Source organism: Poecilia mexicana, unplaced genomic scaffold (genome assembly GCF_051168715.1).
Source record: "Poecilia mexicana isolate PSO_F unplaced genomic scaffold, ASM5116871v1 scaffold_3, whole genome shotgun sequence".
NCBI lineage: Eukaryota > Metazoa > Chordata > Actinopteri > Cyprinodontiformes > Poeciliidae > Poecilia > Poecilia mexicana.
The window spans coordinates 10,262,803-10,278,840 of NW_028263372.1; the positions used below are offsets into that span (position 1 = coordinate 10,262,803).

A 16,038-nucleotide genomic window follows, 5' to 3' on the forward strand; every position below is an offset into this window, starting at 1 on the left:
ATTATTATTTTTATTATGCAGAATTTGAATCAACATGATGTTTAAAACGCCACTAGAGTCTTTCTGGATAGATCATATTTACAGATCAAAGAAGGTTTTTTTTTTTTTTAAGTCTTACAAAATGTATTTTTGGCTTATTGGCTGCTCTGAGGGCATTCTTTTATCAAATGCCTTTTTTGAGTTTATAAACTTCAGATAACGATTATTCGATGCCAAGTTTAGTTTACGATTATTTCAATAAATGATTAATTATGATTAACCCGATTAATCGTTTCCGTCCTATTTTATTTATCCACTTTTTGCTTATTTAAGTGATTGTATGAAGCATTTATTCAGGGAAAACTTCAACTCTCTTCAGCCTGTTTATTGATGGCCCATCATTGTGTCTTTAGGTTCAGGTGACGATTCACTGTGAAACGTTACAGTTCGCTCCTTCCAGGCCCAACTCATTTATAGTTTCAAGCTCCAGTGTCCTTAGCTTTGTAAATTAAAAGAAAAATATCCTGAGCCCCTCCCTGTATACGCCAATTTAAATGAAAAAGGTTTTTACAGATGCAGAAACAACAAATCCCTCTCAGTTAGCTATAAAAATCGACGTCAGTGATTGTAATGACTTGCCCTAATGATGATTTCAGTTGGACGGCTTACAAAGCCGATCACATGAAAGAGATCAGCTCTCTTGGATTTAGCTCATCTAATCTGTTGCTCTTTGTGTGTAAGTGACTGTATTATACCTTTCCAGCTGCCTAAGTAAAAACACAGTTAATATTCCATCACCTGTTTTCAAGCAAATGCATTTATGAGCTGCTTAACGAGTAGACCTGTGTGTTTCAGGCACAAACGCATCTGCCTTCGATCAGCTGGTCCTGACTTTGGCCTGGGACCGCGTAGACATTGCCAAGAATCACGTGTTTGTGTACGGACAGCAGCTTCTGGTATGTCTATGGATTTGTTTGCATGTGTGTGAGAGAGGGAGCCACGGCTCCCAGGGTTGTTTGCTCAGCTAAAAACCTTCGGACTCACCCAGAACGACCTCAGAGTCCCCGCTGGCCGCGGTTTGTAGGGCAGGCTGCCAGGAACTGCTTGTCTTGACTGTAACATGAACCCCGTTACATTTGTCTTCATAAGCGACTCTGCAGGCCTGTGTTTATTTTAAAACTGGAGTCTTGCGTAAATGAGAGGATGGATATTTATTTTTGCTTTATTTTTTTTTTTTTTGTCCTTTTCTCCCAATATTTTTTGTTTTCTAAACACTGTTTTGCTATAAAAATACACTTCCTAACTGGTTTTTGTTTGTGTTTGTAGGTGAGCTCTTTGGAGCAAGCTATGCTGGACGCTCTCGTCATGGACAGGGTGGACTTTGTGAAGCTGCTCATAGAAAACGGCGTCAGCATGCACCGTTTCCTCACCATCAGTCGGCTGGAGGAGCTCTACAACACGGTAGTCTTGGGAAACACTCCGTACTTCATCAATAAATAAGAACCCATAAATAGTTCTTATTTATTAAATCTAATCTTATTTTTCCAGAAACAACCTCCCAACAACCCAACTCTCCTCCACCTGATCAGAGACGTTAAACAGGTAGTGGATCAGGGCTCCTAATGGCATCGATCGGTCGATGTGAAGCGGGACTTTGCTAACGTTTTGTGGTTTCCGTATTGCAGAGTAATCTTCCCCCAAACTATAAAATCACTTTGATCGATGTGGGCCTGGTCATCGAGTTCCTGATGGGTGGGACTTATAGGTGCAACTACACCAGGAAGCGCTTCCGAATCATTTACAACAATCTCCACGGCAACAATAGGGTGGGTGGAACAAGGAGCTAATTCTGGTTCTGACCTGCTAGATATAACTTTTCAAGAGAAGTATTGTCTTTTATTACAATGTTGTCATTTGTTGCAGTAATATTAACATGAACAATACAGTGTAGGGCTGTGTGACTATATCTAACTCATCAAATGTGCGACCTCAGTACATTAGTTAAATTAGCATTCAGTTGTACCGCTAAAATCTCCTGGATTTGGTCATGAAAAATACTGCTTTTAATTTATGCTGTCCTGGAATAAAGAGCAAAAATAATTCTATCAACCATATACAAGGTTATTTATTAAGGTTTGCAGACACAATTAATTAGAGTTAATTAATGTGGAGAAAATGACTCTGGTAATATTTGTGTTTTGTACAGAGATCTGGACGCCACACCGCGGGTCCTGGCTCTCATCTGAGAAAGAATCACGAGACTTTCAGCATGCAGGCCGACAAGAAGGAGAAGACGAGACACAATCACTTCATCAAGACGGCGCAGCCGTACAAGCCCAAGGTAAACCCCTGCTGTTCAGTACAGAAGACGAGGCTTCTCCCAAACATGTTCCTGAAAATAAAAAGGTTTGTAGTCTTTCTGGTTCGATGAAAATACCGCTAAAGCCTCGCCTCTCTCCTCAGCTGGAGAGTACCGCTGAGCAGAACAAGAAACGAAGCAAGGAGGAGATCGTGGACATCGACGACCCGGAGACCCGCCGCTTCCCCTACCCTTTCAACGAGCTCTTAGTTTGGGCCGTGCTCATGAAGAGGCAGAAGATGTCTCTCTTCTTCTGGCAACACGGCGAGGAAAACATGGCCAAGGCGCTGGTGGCTTGCAAACTCTGCCGCTCTATGAGCTACGAGGCAAAGAAGAGCGACGTGGTGGACGACACCTCCGAGGAACTCAAAGAGTACTCAAAGTGAGGGCGCCTAACGCTCAACGTTTTTCACCAAACGATATTTCCGCATTAACAAACTTCCGTGGCTCGTTTCAGCGAGTTCGGGACGCTGGCGGTGGACCTGCTGGAGCAGTCGTTCAGGCAGGACGAGACCATGGCCATGAAGCTGCTGACGTATGAGCTGAAGAACTGGAGCAACTCCACGTGTCTGAAGCTGGCCGTCTCCTCCCACCTTCGGCCGTTTGTCGCTCACACCTGCACCCAGATGCTGCTGTCAGACATGTGGATGGGACGGCTGAACATGCGCAAGAACTCCTGGTACAAGGTTCATGCTCCATCTAGATCTTTATTTTTGGTTGCAAGCAGAAGGTTGGGTGGACTTACAGTGGGAAACCTGCACCTTACATTGATCTATTATTATTATGTTTGCTCATTAATGTTGTTTAACACTAGTTGGTATTATAGTTAATGATGAAAAGCATCATTTATGATGGTTCCTTTTGGAGTAAACCTTTTATAGTCATTTGAATGAGTTTTTATACACAAATAATTGATAAATCCATGCTATAAGTGGTCAGTGTAATGTCTATTTCAAAAACTACTTGAATACTGATGGTCAATCAAATTAGTCAAGTTTATTCGCAAAAGCAGATCTGGTTGCCTTTTAGTTTTCCTGTCAGTAAAGAAATGTGCAAATCTCAATAAGTCGGTGCTGAATCGATAAATCGGATTAATAAACTGTCAAAATAACTGATAACTAATTTAGTAATTGATCAATTGTGAACTGGAGCATACAGACTTAAAATAAATGACAATTGCTGGAAGAATACTCCCACAGAGCAGTGATTACACCAAAAGTGTACAAAATATGTACATTTTCCATTTACAAGATGGAACTGAATTGATTTATTGTATTTTATAATGTATTTCTAATGGTGTAAGCTGGTTAAATGCAAAATGTGCCAGTAGTTTTATTTGATTTAAATAATTGATTCACTAAAAATAATCATTGGTTGCAGCCTGAATTAGGATTTTTATCAGTTCATTACAGTAATTGAGTTAGACATAGGAAGCTCATATCTACATTTATTATGCTCACAATATTACGTTTTTATTTCTGTAAATTTAACTGATTATTACAGCTAAAGGAAAAAAAAAATTTAGTATTAGAAATTTATGAAAATTACTTAAGACCATTAAAAAATCCCTTAAAAAAATACAGAAATATTCTCAGAGTATATTCATTCAAAACAAGGGTGTTGGCGTGAAAACATGCTGCTTTCTGGAAAACAGCATGTGGGACTCATTAGCTCAAAATGTTGAAATCTGTAATCGTTATAATGGCTGAAGTTCCCTTTAAAACAAAAACAAAACACTTTCTTTAATGATGCTCTTTATCCAGAAGCATGTGTGCATAGTTGATGCTGACAAATCTAGCAGCAGCCACCCACATGAGTGTGTCTCCTGCGCTGCGTCAGGTGATTCTGAGCATCCTGGTGCCTCCTGCCATCCTGCTTCTGGAGTACAAATCCAAAGCGGAGATGGCTCACATCCCTCAGAGTCAGGACGACCACCAGATGACCATGGAGGACAGCGAACACAACTTTCAGCACATGACCGAAGACATCCAGATGGTAGGATTCGCTCCTCGTGATTTGTCTGCTGCAGGGTTCCTCAACGGCAAAAAACCAATCCAGATTTTTGCAAATTTTTAAGAAATGCTGTTCTGTTATTTGATTGGTCGTCCAACGCGGCCTCTCTAACCTTTTGCACAGGACGTCTTCAAGGAAGCCAGAACCCACGAGCATCTGGAGGTGAAAAACGACATGGAGAAACAAGTCCGCTCCAGAAAGCTGCCTTTAACGAGGAAGATCTACGCCTTCTACCACGCTCCCATTGTCAAGTTTTGGTCCAATACGGTACGAAATGAATGCAAAGACATTTACTGCTTTTTTGTTTGTGTGTGTGACTTTTAAATTCGTAACACATCCTCCTGCATGTCAAATGTCAGAATTTTGGCACGTTTCACTCACTTGTAGGCTGCAGCCGTTTCTGTCATGTTGCAAAAACCAAAGAGCAATCAGTGGGCTCATTACGTGTGAACACAATCCTCTATAAGTAGGATTCCGCACATTCACCTCGTCTTTTCCCATCTGGGGCTATTTATAGCCCGGAGCCGTTTCCCTGGAGCCTGGGATCCAACGCGGCCGGCTTTATCTGCAAACACGGGCAGTTTTTCAGGTTGTTCAATGTCGAGGGGCGTCGATAAGATCGCTGAACGCTGGCCGACATAATACAGCTTCAGCCTACGCTTATCTACATCAGCTGTACCTGCTTCCATCCCGATTCCAGCACCAACTCTGCACCATTGACTTATGCGTCACCGGTGGGAGAGTGACTGATTTTTCCGTCACTTCAAGCCTCACGCGTCAAGGTTCAGCTGCTTTAAAAACCGTGGACCTGGTCAAAGAGGAAAGACGAGGCTGACATTTTTTTTTTTTTTCCCACAGTCTGCACTTTGCTTCACCTACTTGTTTCTTTTCGAAAGAAGAAGAAATTTTCAAACACAAAAAAGAAATCTTCAAATTATTCTGATTTAAATTCCCAAACTGTGACTTAGTACCAGAACTTCAAATTATAGCAAAGGAAATGAGCAAAATGAACAATGATTTTTTCATTTACACTCAGAATTGCATTCAAATAAAATTCATTGTCCTGATCCTTTGAATTCACTTAGAAAGATTCGGTTCAGTTCAATTTATTCTTGTTGCATCAATTCCCAACAAATGTCATCTCAAGGCATTTTACAACACAAAAGGGTCCACTTCATATTCAGTTTTGCAGAAGTATATTAAAAGAATCTAATAATATCCAGTTAAAAAGATCTAATTTGATTCTGGTTGTCATACAATGGATTCAATCTAAAATCCACTAATATACACAAATATTTAGTGACATTTTGGCTAAAAATGAACACAATTTTATAGCAAATTTACTTTTTACATTTTTGTTCTTGTGATCAGTTTCAAATGTTTTTAAAAATCTGCAATTACAGTGGTTTGGCCACTAGATGGCAGGTCGAGAAGCTTTTTTTTTTTTTTTTTTTTTTAACACTAACAGGCAGTGTTGTGTTCAAGACCACCTAACCCGAGACCAAGACAAGACCAAGACCAGAGTGTATCGAGACCGAGACAAGACCAAGACTTTTGGGGTCCGAGACCAAGTCAAGACCAAGACCGAGGGGAGTCGAGACCGAGTCAAGACCAAGACCAGCGGCCCACGCTACATGACACAATAAAATGTAAAATATGATCGAAATTGCTTCTCAAAATAATCTGAAAGATCCATATTACCATAAAACACCTAGATATTAAATACTTAATACATTTTACCAATATTAAATATTCCATTTCTGTGCTAAAAAGTGTGATGGTCTCGTGCCATCCCTAAAAACATAACGCCCTGGGCATTTGCCCATATTGCTCATATAAGAAACCACCACCACTGTTGCACCATTAAACATAGCAATTGAGGAAATGCCCTGACGGTAAATAACGCTCAACTACGAACACTGACCAAGGCGCAACAAGCAAGAAGTAACCAAACAGAAGGCGCTCATCGTGACTGTTTTCACTCTCTATCCCAGTACATGAAGCCAGGTAGTCTGACACCATGGCAGACTACCATTACAGCTGCCACTTTGAACAAAAACAATCAAAGAGCAATGTGCATGCTCTGCGTGCTCTTTCGTTCTTGTGTTTTAGTTATTTGTTAATTTAAATATTAACGTACATAATAAAATAAAATAATGATGCAGTGTACACAGAGCATTACAAGAACAAAGAACGGGTGTTCTGTCAGGTCAGATTGTCATACGCTTAACACGAACTCACAGTGTTCTGTCAGATCAGCATACGTTGTCAGATAGTCGTACGCTTAGCTCAGACATGCATACGCTGTTATTACCATATGATTTTATTTAATCAGCAACATAGAATCATGACATAGATCATCATACAATTGGTTATTAACAGTTGTATGGCATCCAGCTGCAGCCAGACCTGCTTTAAACACACTTTGAAACCACGACAACGCATGTATATCCATCTAGTTATCACATTATGTCATATTATAAACAATTTAATTACTTATTTTCGTCATAACTTGTTGCGTATACTGACAACTACACTGAGAGTCGGACTTCTTAATGCGCATGCGCTGGCATGGTACTCACTGCATGTATGCTATTCTGACAGCGTATGGCTATGTGATAGAACACCGGCTGTATCTGTCAGACACATCATTACCATAAGATTTCATTTAATCAACAACATAGAATCATGACATAGATCGTCATACACTTTGTTATTAACAGTTGTATGGCATCCTGACTTAGCGGTTAAGTGAGTTTTACACGGGCATGTGTTGTAGCTGACTCCAGCTGCAGCCAGACCTGCTTTAAATACACTTTGAAACCATGACAACACATGTATATCTATATAGTTATCATTGAAAACAATTTAATGACTTATGTTCATCATAACTTGCTACGTATGGTGAACTGACAACTCCTCTGACGGTCGGATTTCTTAATGCATGTATGCTAACCTGACAGCGTATGGCTATCTGATAGAACACCGGCTCTCAGTGAGTGACACTCCAGTCCTATCTAATAAGTAAAGAGCCGTGGAGAAGAATCGACTGTTTCTGAATGTCACCTCACTATATTGCAGACTTTTGGACATAGCGTTGTCCCATATATGCGACAAGTCAGTCTACACCTCCGCACAATAATTCAGCACAGTGAGTGATAACATTTTTCATCACAATGCTTATGTGTCTCTGTACAGCTAGCTTTGCTAACATCACGTTAACGGAGCTTACCTTCTTTGAGCTACTTTTCTAAGTGATGAAAAAAGTTAGACGTTGTCCCCACCGTCTGTGAAAGCGAAGCGCTGCTGAGTTAGCTGTGGCCATCGGATTTCTTACTGTTTATGCAGCGCTATTATATTACTGACGATTAGACAAACATTTTCTGCCGCTGAGAGGAAACCACTGCGCATGTCCTGGAGCGCCACGCGCGAGTGAAAGGTGGGGAGGGAGAGTAAAAGGTGAGGAGGGGAGGGGGGAGTAACAGAAACACATAGTTGATTGGATTTTAATCGGTGCGTTTTGCATCCACTGAAAACAAAAATGTTAACAAATAAAGTGGACAGAATGCTGTACGTTTAGTGATATTTTCACAGTTGCGGTCTTGACTGGTCTTGAAATAAAATGCCGAGTCCTCAGAGCCCGAGACCGAGACGAGACCGAGACCAAATGCGGTCGAGTCCGAGACGAGACCGAGACCATCAAAAAATGGTCTTAAGACCGGTCTTAAGACCAAGACCAACTTCGAGTACCACAACACTGCTAACAGGGTTAAATATTTTAGTCATTTAAATATGACTTAAATATTTTTGTTTTAATGAAGTTCACTATTGTAAAATTTTAAATTTATATACGAGTAACCTCTACTGTCTTGCTTTTAAGCTGATTTTTCTTTTCTTTTTTTTTGCCAGTTTAAGACAAATATTAATCTCTTAAACGGTTTTATTTTGCTAAATGTGCTATCTTTGTAGTTTTGACAAAAGCTGTGGTGAAAATTCTAGTAAACTATTGAAGGGGTAAAAAAAATTGGCAAGTCTCCCTTTGCAGTTCAATAAAATAGCCCCTATGCTGAGTTTTGAGACCACAATTATCAGTAAAACTAGAGTATTTGCTGCTGTCATTCGGCTTTTTATTTCCTGTTAGAGAATCTATAAAAGACATTTCAATGAGAAGTAGAAAGTTTTTGTTAAAACAATCATCAAATTATATGTAAAAGATCAACTAATTTCCTGTCACAAGTCTTATCACCTTTTTGTTGCCATATTTCCTGTTTCAAAGTTCTTCTGTTTTATTTGCGTCCCTTTGCTTCCTTCGTTTCAGCTTTTCTACCTGATCTACTTGATGTTGTACACGTATGTGGTCCTGGTGAAAATGAGCGACCTTCCTTCTCTTCTAGAATGGGTGGTCATCCTCTACATCTTCACCTCCGCTATCGAGAAAATCCGCGAGGTTTGTGGAACAAAAGCATGCACCGTTGCAGTCATCATCCAAAGACTTTCAGCAACACAGCAGACTGACTGTTTAGGAGCTTTTGTTGAGAAGTTCTACACAAAACATTGTTTCCTAACTATACATCATCTTAAATTGTTTCCCTTTTGTGTTTTTCAGATGTTTATGTCTGAAGCAGGCAAAATAAGCCAAAAAATAAAGGTGTGGTTCAGCGAATATTTCAATGTGTCCGACTTCCTGGCCATCGTTACGTTCTTTATCGGTTTCGGACTGAGACTGGGTGGAGAGCCCACCTTCATCCCCGGGCGGACAGTCTATTGCCTCAACATCATCTTCTGGTACGTCCGACTCCTGGACTACCTGGCCGTGAACCAGCAAGCTGGGCCGTACGTCATGATGATCGCTAAAATGGTGAGCACATTCATTTGGACATTTGAAACTAGTTCAGCATGAAAAACATTATTGCAATAATAAGCTTTCATTTGTAAAGAGCAGGTATTCTTTAACATTTTTGACTTTTCTACCCAAGCATAAGAAAGAAATTAGATAAACCCCCATTAAATGTAGCCTGAAGCTTTTCATAATAACCAATTAATCTCATGACAAACCAAAATGAGCTTGTTGATTTCTATTCTGATTATTAATATTTTTAAATTTTACCATCTGTTTTATTCATGGCATTGGTTCTAAGTGGATTTTTATTTCCCTTTTATTCATTGTTTTGTCATGTTTTGAATATTTAAAATATCTTCCAGTTCCAGTGCTGTTTTCAAAATTGAAGTTTATTACAATTGGCATTATTATGCCATTGTCAATATATTACTTGGAAATGGTCTCAAAACAACAATGTTATCGTTTATCGCAATAATTACTGGGGCAATTTATCATCCAGCAAAATTTATGATGACAGGCCTGCTGAATACAGCATATTGTATCATAATTGTCAGGCAGTATTAATGTGCGCAATATCACCATAACAAAGAACTACTTGGACGCAACATTTGGTCGGATATTCTTTTCCAGTTGCTGTGAAATAAAATTTTCACAGCAAATTTTATTTCTGTAGTATGGCTGGAGAATAAATGAACGACGTATATCAATAGACATATGATGAATATCTATAGATAATAGATTTGACAGAATATTCAATACATAAAATATTCACTGAACTCTGATTCAGAGCATTCTGGGAGATGTAGGCAGAGGAAAGACTAGCTGCTCACAGCGAGGTAAGCTAGGTTTGTGGCACCAACTAACTCACTAGCCCTTTAGTTACCTAGCAACAACCTTTTGAGCAACTTGCGCAGCAGCTGTTTCATGTTTTGCCACCGTGCCTCATAACTGCCTAAAAATGAAAAAACAACAGCAAGTTTGGCTGTATTTCAAATATTTAAATCAAAAAAGGAATCAATAATCATCCACTGACATGAAAAGCATATATCGTGAAAAGTTTCTCATCCATATCAAGCCCTCGTCTGTAGTACATTTGACTTTTACTGCCCTAAATAATGTCTGTTTTTTGTGGCCAACATGCTAAAGCTGATAAAGTGAATGCTACTGACTGCATTCACTTTAAACTAAGAATAATATTCCAGTTGACATTGGTCTCATGTTGCTTTTACTACTTTGGCATGTCTTTCAGGTTGCCAACATGTTTTATATTGTGGTAATAATGGCCATTGTCCTGCTGAGCTACGGCGTCCCGAGAAAAGCTATTCTGTACCCCAACGAAGAGCCCAGCTGGACTCTGGCCAAAGATGTGGTTTTCCAGCCTTACTGGATGATGTACGGAGAAGTGTATGCCTATGAAATTGATGGTAAGAATTGACTATGTTGGAAAAAAAAAAGAACAATTACCTAACTTCTCTTAAGTTCTTGTCAGGTTATTCAGCACGTGACTTGTCATTGTAACTGGCTTCTCCTCTTCACAGCGTGTGCCAATAACAGCGAAACCTTTGCCAAGAGCCTGTGTTCAAACATAGTGTGGCTCACGCCTTTCCTGCAAGCAGTCTACCTCTTTGTACAGTACATACTGATGGTCAACCTCCTTATTGCCTTCTTTAAGTGAGTGCAAAGTGTTTTCACAAATGAATAACGTAGTTGACTTTTCATAGTGAGCTCCTTGCTGTTTTATTTGGATTGTTTTCATTCCTGGTAACGGGGGCAGTCCGAGGTGTTCAAACGCTCTTAGATTCAAGGTTAATGTAATCAGAGGTCGTTCTAGACTTTTTTGGTACCTGTCATTTTGACCGACAGCATTAAAAGCAAATCGGTCATGTTCTATTTTTACCCGTCACATTATAATCATATTAACATTAGGCTATTTGGCTCCATTTTTATGTGCTTTAGTTAATATTCACCTAGTTGAACCTGAATCCAGATCCTATCACAGATAAAGCAGATGAATGCATCTAACCTTTTCTCCACAATAAAAAAAAAAATACACCACTGACTGTGGCCCCAATAACTTACATTACATTATAATGTCTTCAGCTCCATTTGTTAAAACCGCAGGATGAGTTAGTTTAGTTCTTCGCAGCGGCAGAGCAGCGTCCGCATTAGATGTGCAGCGGACTGTACATGTTACGGCCTAATTAACTTCTGCACTGGTATTTATTTCTCAAGATAAACTGCCGGCTCCTCTGTTTAGACTATAAATGGATTAATAAAACATTGCATTCTCTTTAGTTTTCTCTGTTCTGTACTGGAGATTGGAGTTAAAGGCGCCATTTCAAATAAAGGTTTGTAATGCGCTTCTGAACCAGACTCGCTCCAAAGCGTCTGGTACATAACTCTTCAACAGCAACACGCTGTCAGCTCCCGGTCAGAAAGACGCATTTAGTTCAGAGTTCATGAGATGATATTCAGAAAGGATTTTTTTTTTATTGATTAATTTTAGTTGCCTCTGCAAAGAACTCTTTGTGTAAAGTCTATGTCTGCCCATGTTCACTAGTCAATTATAACCTGTCAAATGACCGATTTAAAAAAAAAAAAAAAAAGGTCATATACGGAAAATATTCCGTTAACATGACCTCTGATTGTAATGTGCTTTTTGCTTTGCAGCAATGTATATATACAAGTAAAGTCCATTTCCAATCTGGTGTGGAAGTACCAGCGCTATCACTTCATTATGGCCTACCATGAGAAGCCTGTCCTCCCGCCGCCCTTCATCCTCCTGTGCCATATATACTCACTCTTCTGCCTGTGCAGAAAGAGGAAGAAGGAGAGCACCTACGGACCAAGTAATGATCCTTTTCCTGTTTGTTTGGGGGTTTTTTTATAAACCAATATATGTCATTTCACTTATTGAAACCTTTGTTTTTTATTTTTTGCAGAGCTGTTTCTCACCGAGGACGACCAGAAGAAGCTTCACGACTTTGAGGAGCAGTGTGTGGAGACGTACTTTCACGAAAGGGATGATCAGTTTCACTCGGGCAGCGAAGAGCGCATTCGTCTTACCTCTGAAAGGTGAGGCTGATTTAGGCAGTCGGAGGATGAATATTATGTGTGTTCACAATACATGATCCATAAAAGTTCACATAATGTTTTTAGACGCACTGATTAAAAATACATGGTGGATTTCTGATCTCATGCTAGCGATTGTTAGTTCGTTTGTTATTGTGTGTAATCGTGGCAATAAGAAATTGTTTTTACAACTGCAAGTAGCTGATCAGCATCTCAGCAGGTCAAAAAGTAACCTGAACTATAAACCCTAAATCCCCAGAGAGCTGAAAAGGAAGATTCATGGTTGCAAAGCAGAACTAAAGAGCAGAGAGGGAAGGAGGAAGAGTCTTTCATCCGTCTCAAAATTATAACCAAGTGGCCAGATAGAGATGTAAAAAGAAGCAGAAAAGCAAATTACGTGGATTAGCTTACGAACTGGGGCTGCAGCTAACGATTAGTTTAATAAACAATTATTTGTATTAATTATTCTAATGATTAATTGGCTTGAATTGGGTCATTCTAAAGATTTTTCATTTAACTACGTAAGCCTTTTTTATGATTAGAAATACACTAAAAGAAGAGAAAGCATCTTAATCCAAAACAACTTTTTGAGCATACTTTGATGCGAGTTGCGACATTTAGTTTCCTTTTTGGGATGAATAAAGTAAATGGTAAACAGACTGAACTAATAATATAGGATTTTTTCAGTCATTTTGACCGACCAGGTTGACAGGAAGAGACTGGAATTGAACCTACAACGGTCCGATTGCAAGACAACTCTTCCCACTGAACCACAGTCACCCCCTGATGTTGTTCAATTGAATTGAAAATAGGTCATTTTGAGTCTCCACATCTGATGACTAAAATATTAATTTTAAATCGTAATGCCGTGCTACAGTAAACTCTAACAAATTCTCTTTACTTTTTTTGTGCTGCTAATATTTTGTGTTTTTACCTCGTTGGCCAAGTTTGTTTTGTTACCAACGGCGGCTCTCCCGTCTTGTTTCCAGAGTTGAGACGATGTGTTTGCAACTGAAGGAGGTCGGGAACAAGGTGAACTTTATAAAACGCTCCTTGCACACGCTGGATTCGCAGATCGGCCACCTGCAGGACCTGTCTGCTCTGACCGTGGACACTCTGAAGACGCTGACCGCTCAGAGGGCGTCCGAGGCCAGCAAGGTCCACACGCAGATCACCAGGGAGCTCAGTTTGTCCAAGAACGTGGTCCCCAGCATCGCGCACGTGCCAACGGACTCCAAATCGTCGGCGATAGGCAAGCGCAGCGTCAGGGCCTACTTCGGTTCTTCGTTTCCCCAAGCGGGCGCCAACATTGCGGATTCCCTTTTCGGAGTCGACGCAGGAGGAGACGGCGGGATGCAAATCCGTCAGAGATTCGGGCACGGTCCCAGAACTGAGCCGGGACCAGACCCCGGAGTGAGCACGGCGTTAAGTCCGGAGAAGAGGAGCGTATTCGGGCAGGGACACTTTGCCGCAGAGGCTGGTTCCTCCGGCAGCACGGGCGCCATAGCCTTCGTGCCGAGCGCCTCGCCCACCTCCCCTCCGGAGCGCCGTCACCAAGGCCACTCTCTCACCCAAAGCAAACTAACCCGTCCGCAAGAGCTGCGCCTTTCCGACTCGCCATCCAGCCTGCCCAACGCGCCTGCCCTCGTAGCCCAATTTCGCATCAGCAGCACCCCCTCTCAGCCCAGTGGGGCCAGCCACCCCGACCTCGCCCAGGACGGGTTTTACCAGCAGCCGCCCCAGCCAGACGCCACCTCTGTAGAGTTCGGGGCGTTTGTAGGTGAGTACAGAAACGAAGCTCTGTCCGCTGTCGAGGAGGAGGAGAAGTGTGTGTGTTTGTATCCGACTGTAGTTGTTCTCTCCAATGAGTCAAACTTCACTCAGCCTGCCTGCCTGCTTGCTAGCGCTGTAAAACCTGAAAACCCAAAGGGGTTGACGCGGGGGGGTGTTAGTGGGGGTTACGTAAATGAAGCATTCAGCGACGAAGAAGGCCGATCTGCTAGAAGATCTCCACAAACCGAAGCACTAGAAGCATCGCCGCCGTTGTATCGCGGCCTTGGAAACGGCGTCCAGCCTCCTGCTGCGGTGCCCAAACGACCCCTCAGACGGAAGAGGAGGGAATGTGATCCTCCAGGACGGCCAGCTTCTGTCCACAACACTCGAAACGGGTCAGAAGGTCAACGAGACGAGAAGAAAACCGCAAGAAAGCTAAACATGAGAGGTTTGAGTTTCAGTCTGAGCTTATGGGATGCATCTGCCGGGTGCTGGGGCTTCTTTACCTGCTCTTTCTTTTCCTCTGTCTACTGTGAGTGACTTGCATTTATGTTCCTGGGTGTGGCCAAATTTCACTCAACATCAGTTTGTTTTTGATCAAGTTTGTTTTTGAAGAGTGATTTATGTAATCATGTTATATTTTGTGGTGTACGTTGGTCATGTGGAGGTTAGAGGAAGAAATCTGAAATCTGATACTGAAGCAGAGAACACCTGGTAGTTTTTGCTGCTGTCAAGTTGAACTAATCTCCTATTTGGACTCAGGACATAAAGACAACTTGGATATGCAGCACTCTACGCCGAAAGAGACCTCCAGCAGACAGCAAAGCCCGGCCACACCAACCAGATCACAGGTGTGTATGTTGTAATTTTTACATTTTTATAGGAGCATTGATCAGGGATTTCATTTTTACTAATATTTGGATATGATTGGTCATACTATGGCAAGATACAATAGCAATTGCGGCTGAAACAAGTAATTGTGATGAATCGATTATTGAAATAATCAACTAATTTGGTAATCGATTAATCGCTAACTGGAGTGTTCAGACTCAAAAAAGGCCATTTGCTGAAAATGAAAAATATATTCAGAGAAGAATTGTACAAAATACATATACAATCAGATTATCGGTTCAAATCCACTAAAGGAATGCTTTTATTGTATTGTAGGCAATAAAATGTTTATTTTCTTATTTTAAAAAGGAATTGAATTATTTATTTTCACCTTTTAATGTATTTCTAATATTGTGTAGAAAAGTCTTAAGTAGTTTAATAAAAAATGTGCCAGTTTTATCCAATTAATCATCAGAATAATCACTTAATCAGTTACCAAAATAATTGTTAGTGGCAGCCCTAACAGTAAAAGAAGAATAAAGTTGATTAATTCACATTGTTGTGAAGCTCCATGTTGCAGGATGTTTTTGTGGGTTGCATACCAGAAGGCATCCATGCTAATTTAAGGCACAAATAATGCAGCAGTGGGACTGCTGTCTGAAATGTGGACACTGTTTATTTTAAACATTAACCTAATGTATAAGTTGGAGTTCAGCTGTGAATGTTTGTTTTTATTTTCTTCCCATTGTTTTGGTGTCTGCAAAACATTTAGGAGTCTAAATTTGGTGCTCCTTGGGCGCCCCCAAGTGGTCAAATAATTATAAGCTTAATTCATCAGAAAGTAGGTTCATTATATGGAGATCACTGTATCTTCTTCAGTGCAGACAGATCTTCTGCATAGCATGAGGTTAAATAATGTAGTTGCTTTAGCATTTGAGTAGCATTTGTAAATTACTTCACAATGGAGCATCTGTAAATAGTGTTGTCTTTCATATTTCTTCTGGGGTTTTTTTTGTTTGTTTTTTTTGTTATACTTTTAAAGTCGTCAACTAAATTTTAATATAAAGATGACCGAAGTAAATTAAATTGTATTAAATTAAAAAAATTAAAAGCTGTCCAAACCAGCCTGGCCTTATTTGATAATAAAATGCAATTTGTATAGCATGAGGCA

The 16,038-nt window shown here is 40.5% G+C and overlaps 1 protein-coding gene across 4 annotated transcripts in view; it reads left to right on the forward strand.

Annotated features, from left to right (window-relative positions):
* The window catches only part of trpm7 (transient receptor potential cation channel, subfamily M, member 7), a 44,111-nt gene that overhangs the window by 20,127 nt on the left and 7,946 nt on the right, over window positions 1-16,038 (forward strand). For 3 of the 4 annotated variants that reach the window (XM_088004142.1, XM_088004143.1, XM_088004144.1), the window contains exons 11-27: window positions 835-935; window positions 1,306-1,440; window positions 1,528-1,581; window positions 1,665-1,805; window positions 2,186-2,320; window positions 2,443-2,720; window positions 2,796-3,024; window positions 4,178-4,333; window positions 4,475-4,618; window positions 8,670-8,798; window positions 8,958-9,209; window positions 10,441-10,615; window positions 10,730-10,862; window positions 11,862-12,040; window positions 12,134-12,266; window positions 13,253-14,484; window positions 14,799-14,887. In XM_088004142.1, coding sequence (XP_087860268.1) covers window positions 835-935; window positions 1,306-1,440; window positions 1,528-1,581; window positions 1,665-1,805; window positions 2,186-2,320; window positions 2,443-2,720; window positions 2,796-3,024; window positions 4,178-4,333; window positions 4,475-4,618; window positions 8,670-8,798; window positions 8,958-9,209; window positions 10,441-10,615; window positions 10,730-10,862; window positions 11,862-12,040; window positions 12,134-12,266; window positions 13,253-14,484; window positions 14,799-14,887 — 3,695 coding nt within the window. The remainder of the gene's footprint in view (window positions 1-834; window positions 936-1,305; window positions 1,441-1,527; window positions 1,582-1,664; window positions 1,806-2,185; window positions 2,321-2,442; window positions 2,721-2,795; window positions 3,025-4,177; window positions 4,334-4,474; window positions 4,619-8,669; window positions 8,799-8,957; window positions 9,210-10,440; window positions 10,616-10,729; window positions 10,863-11,861; window positions 12,041-12,133; window positions 12,267-13,252; window positions 14,485-14,798; window positions 14,888-16,038) is intronic. The other variant, XM_014985133.2, reaches the window with a different exon arrangement.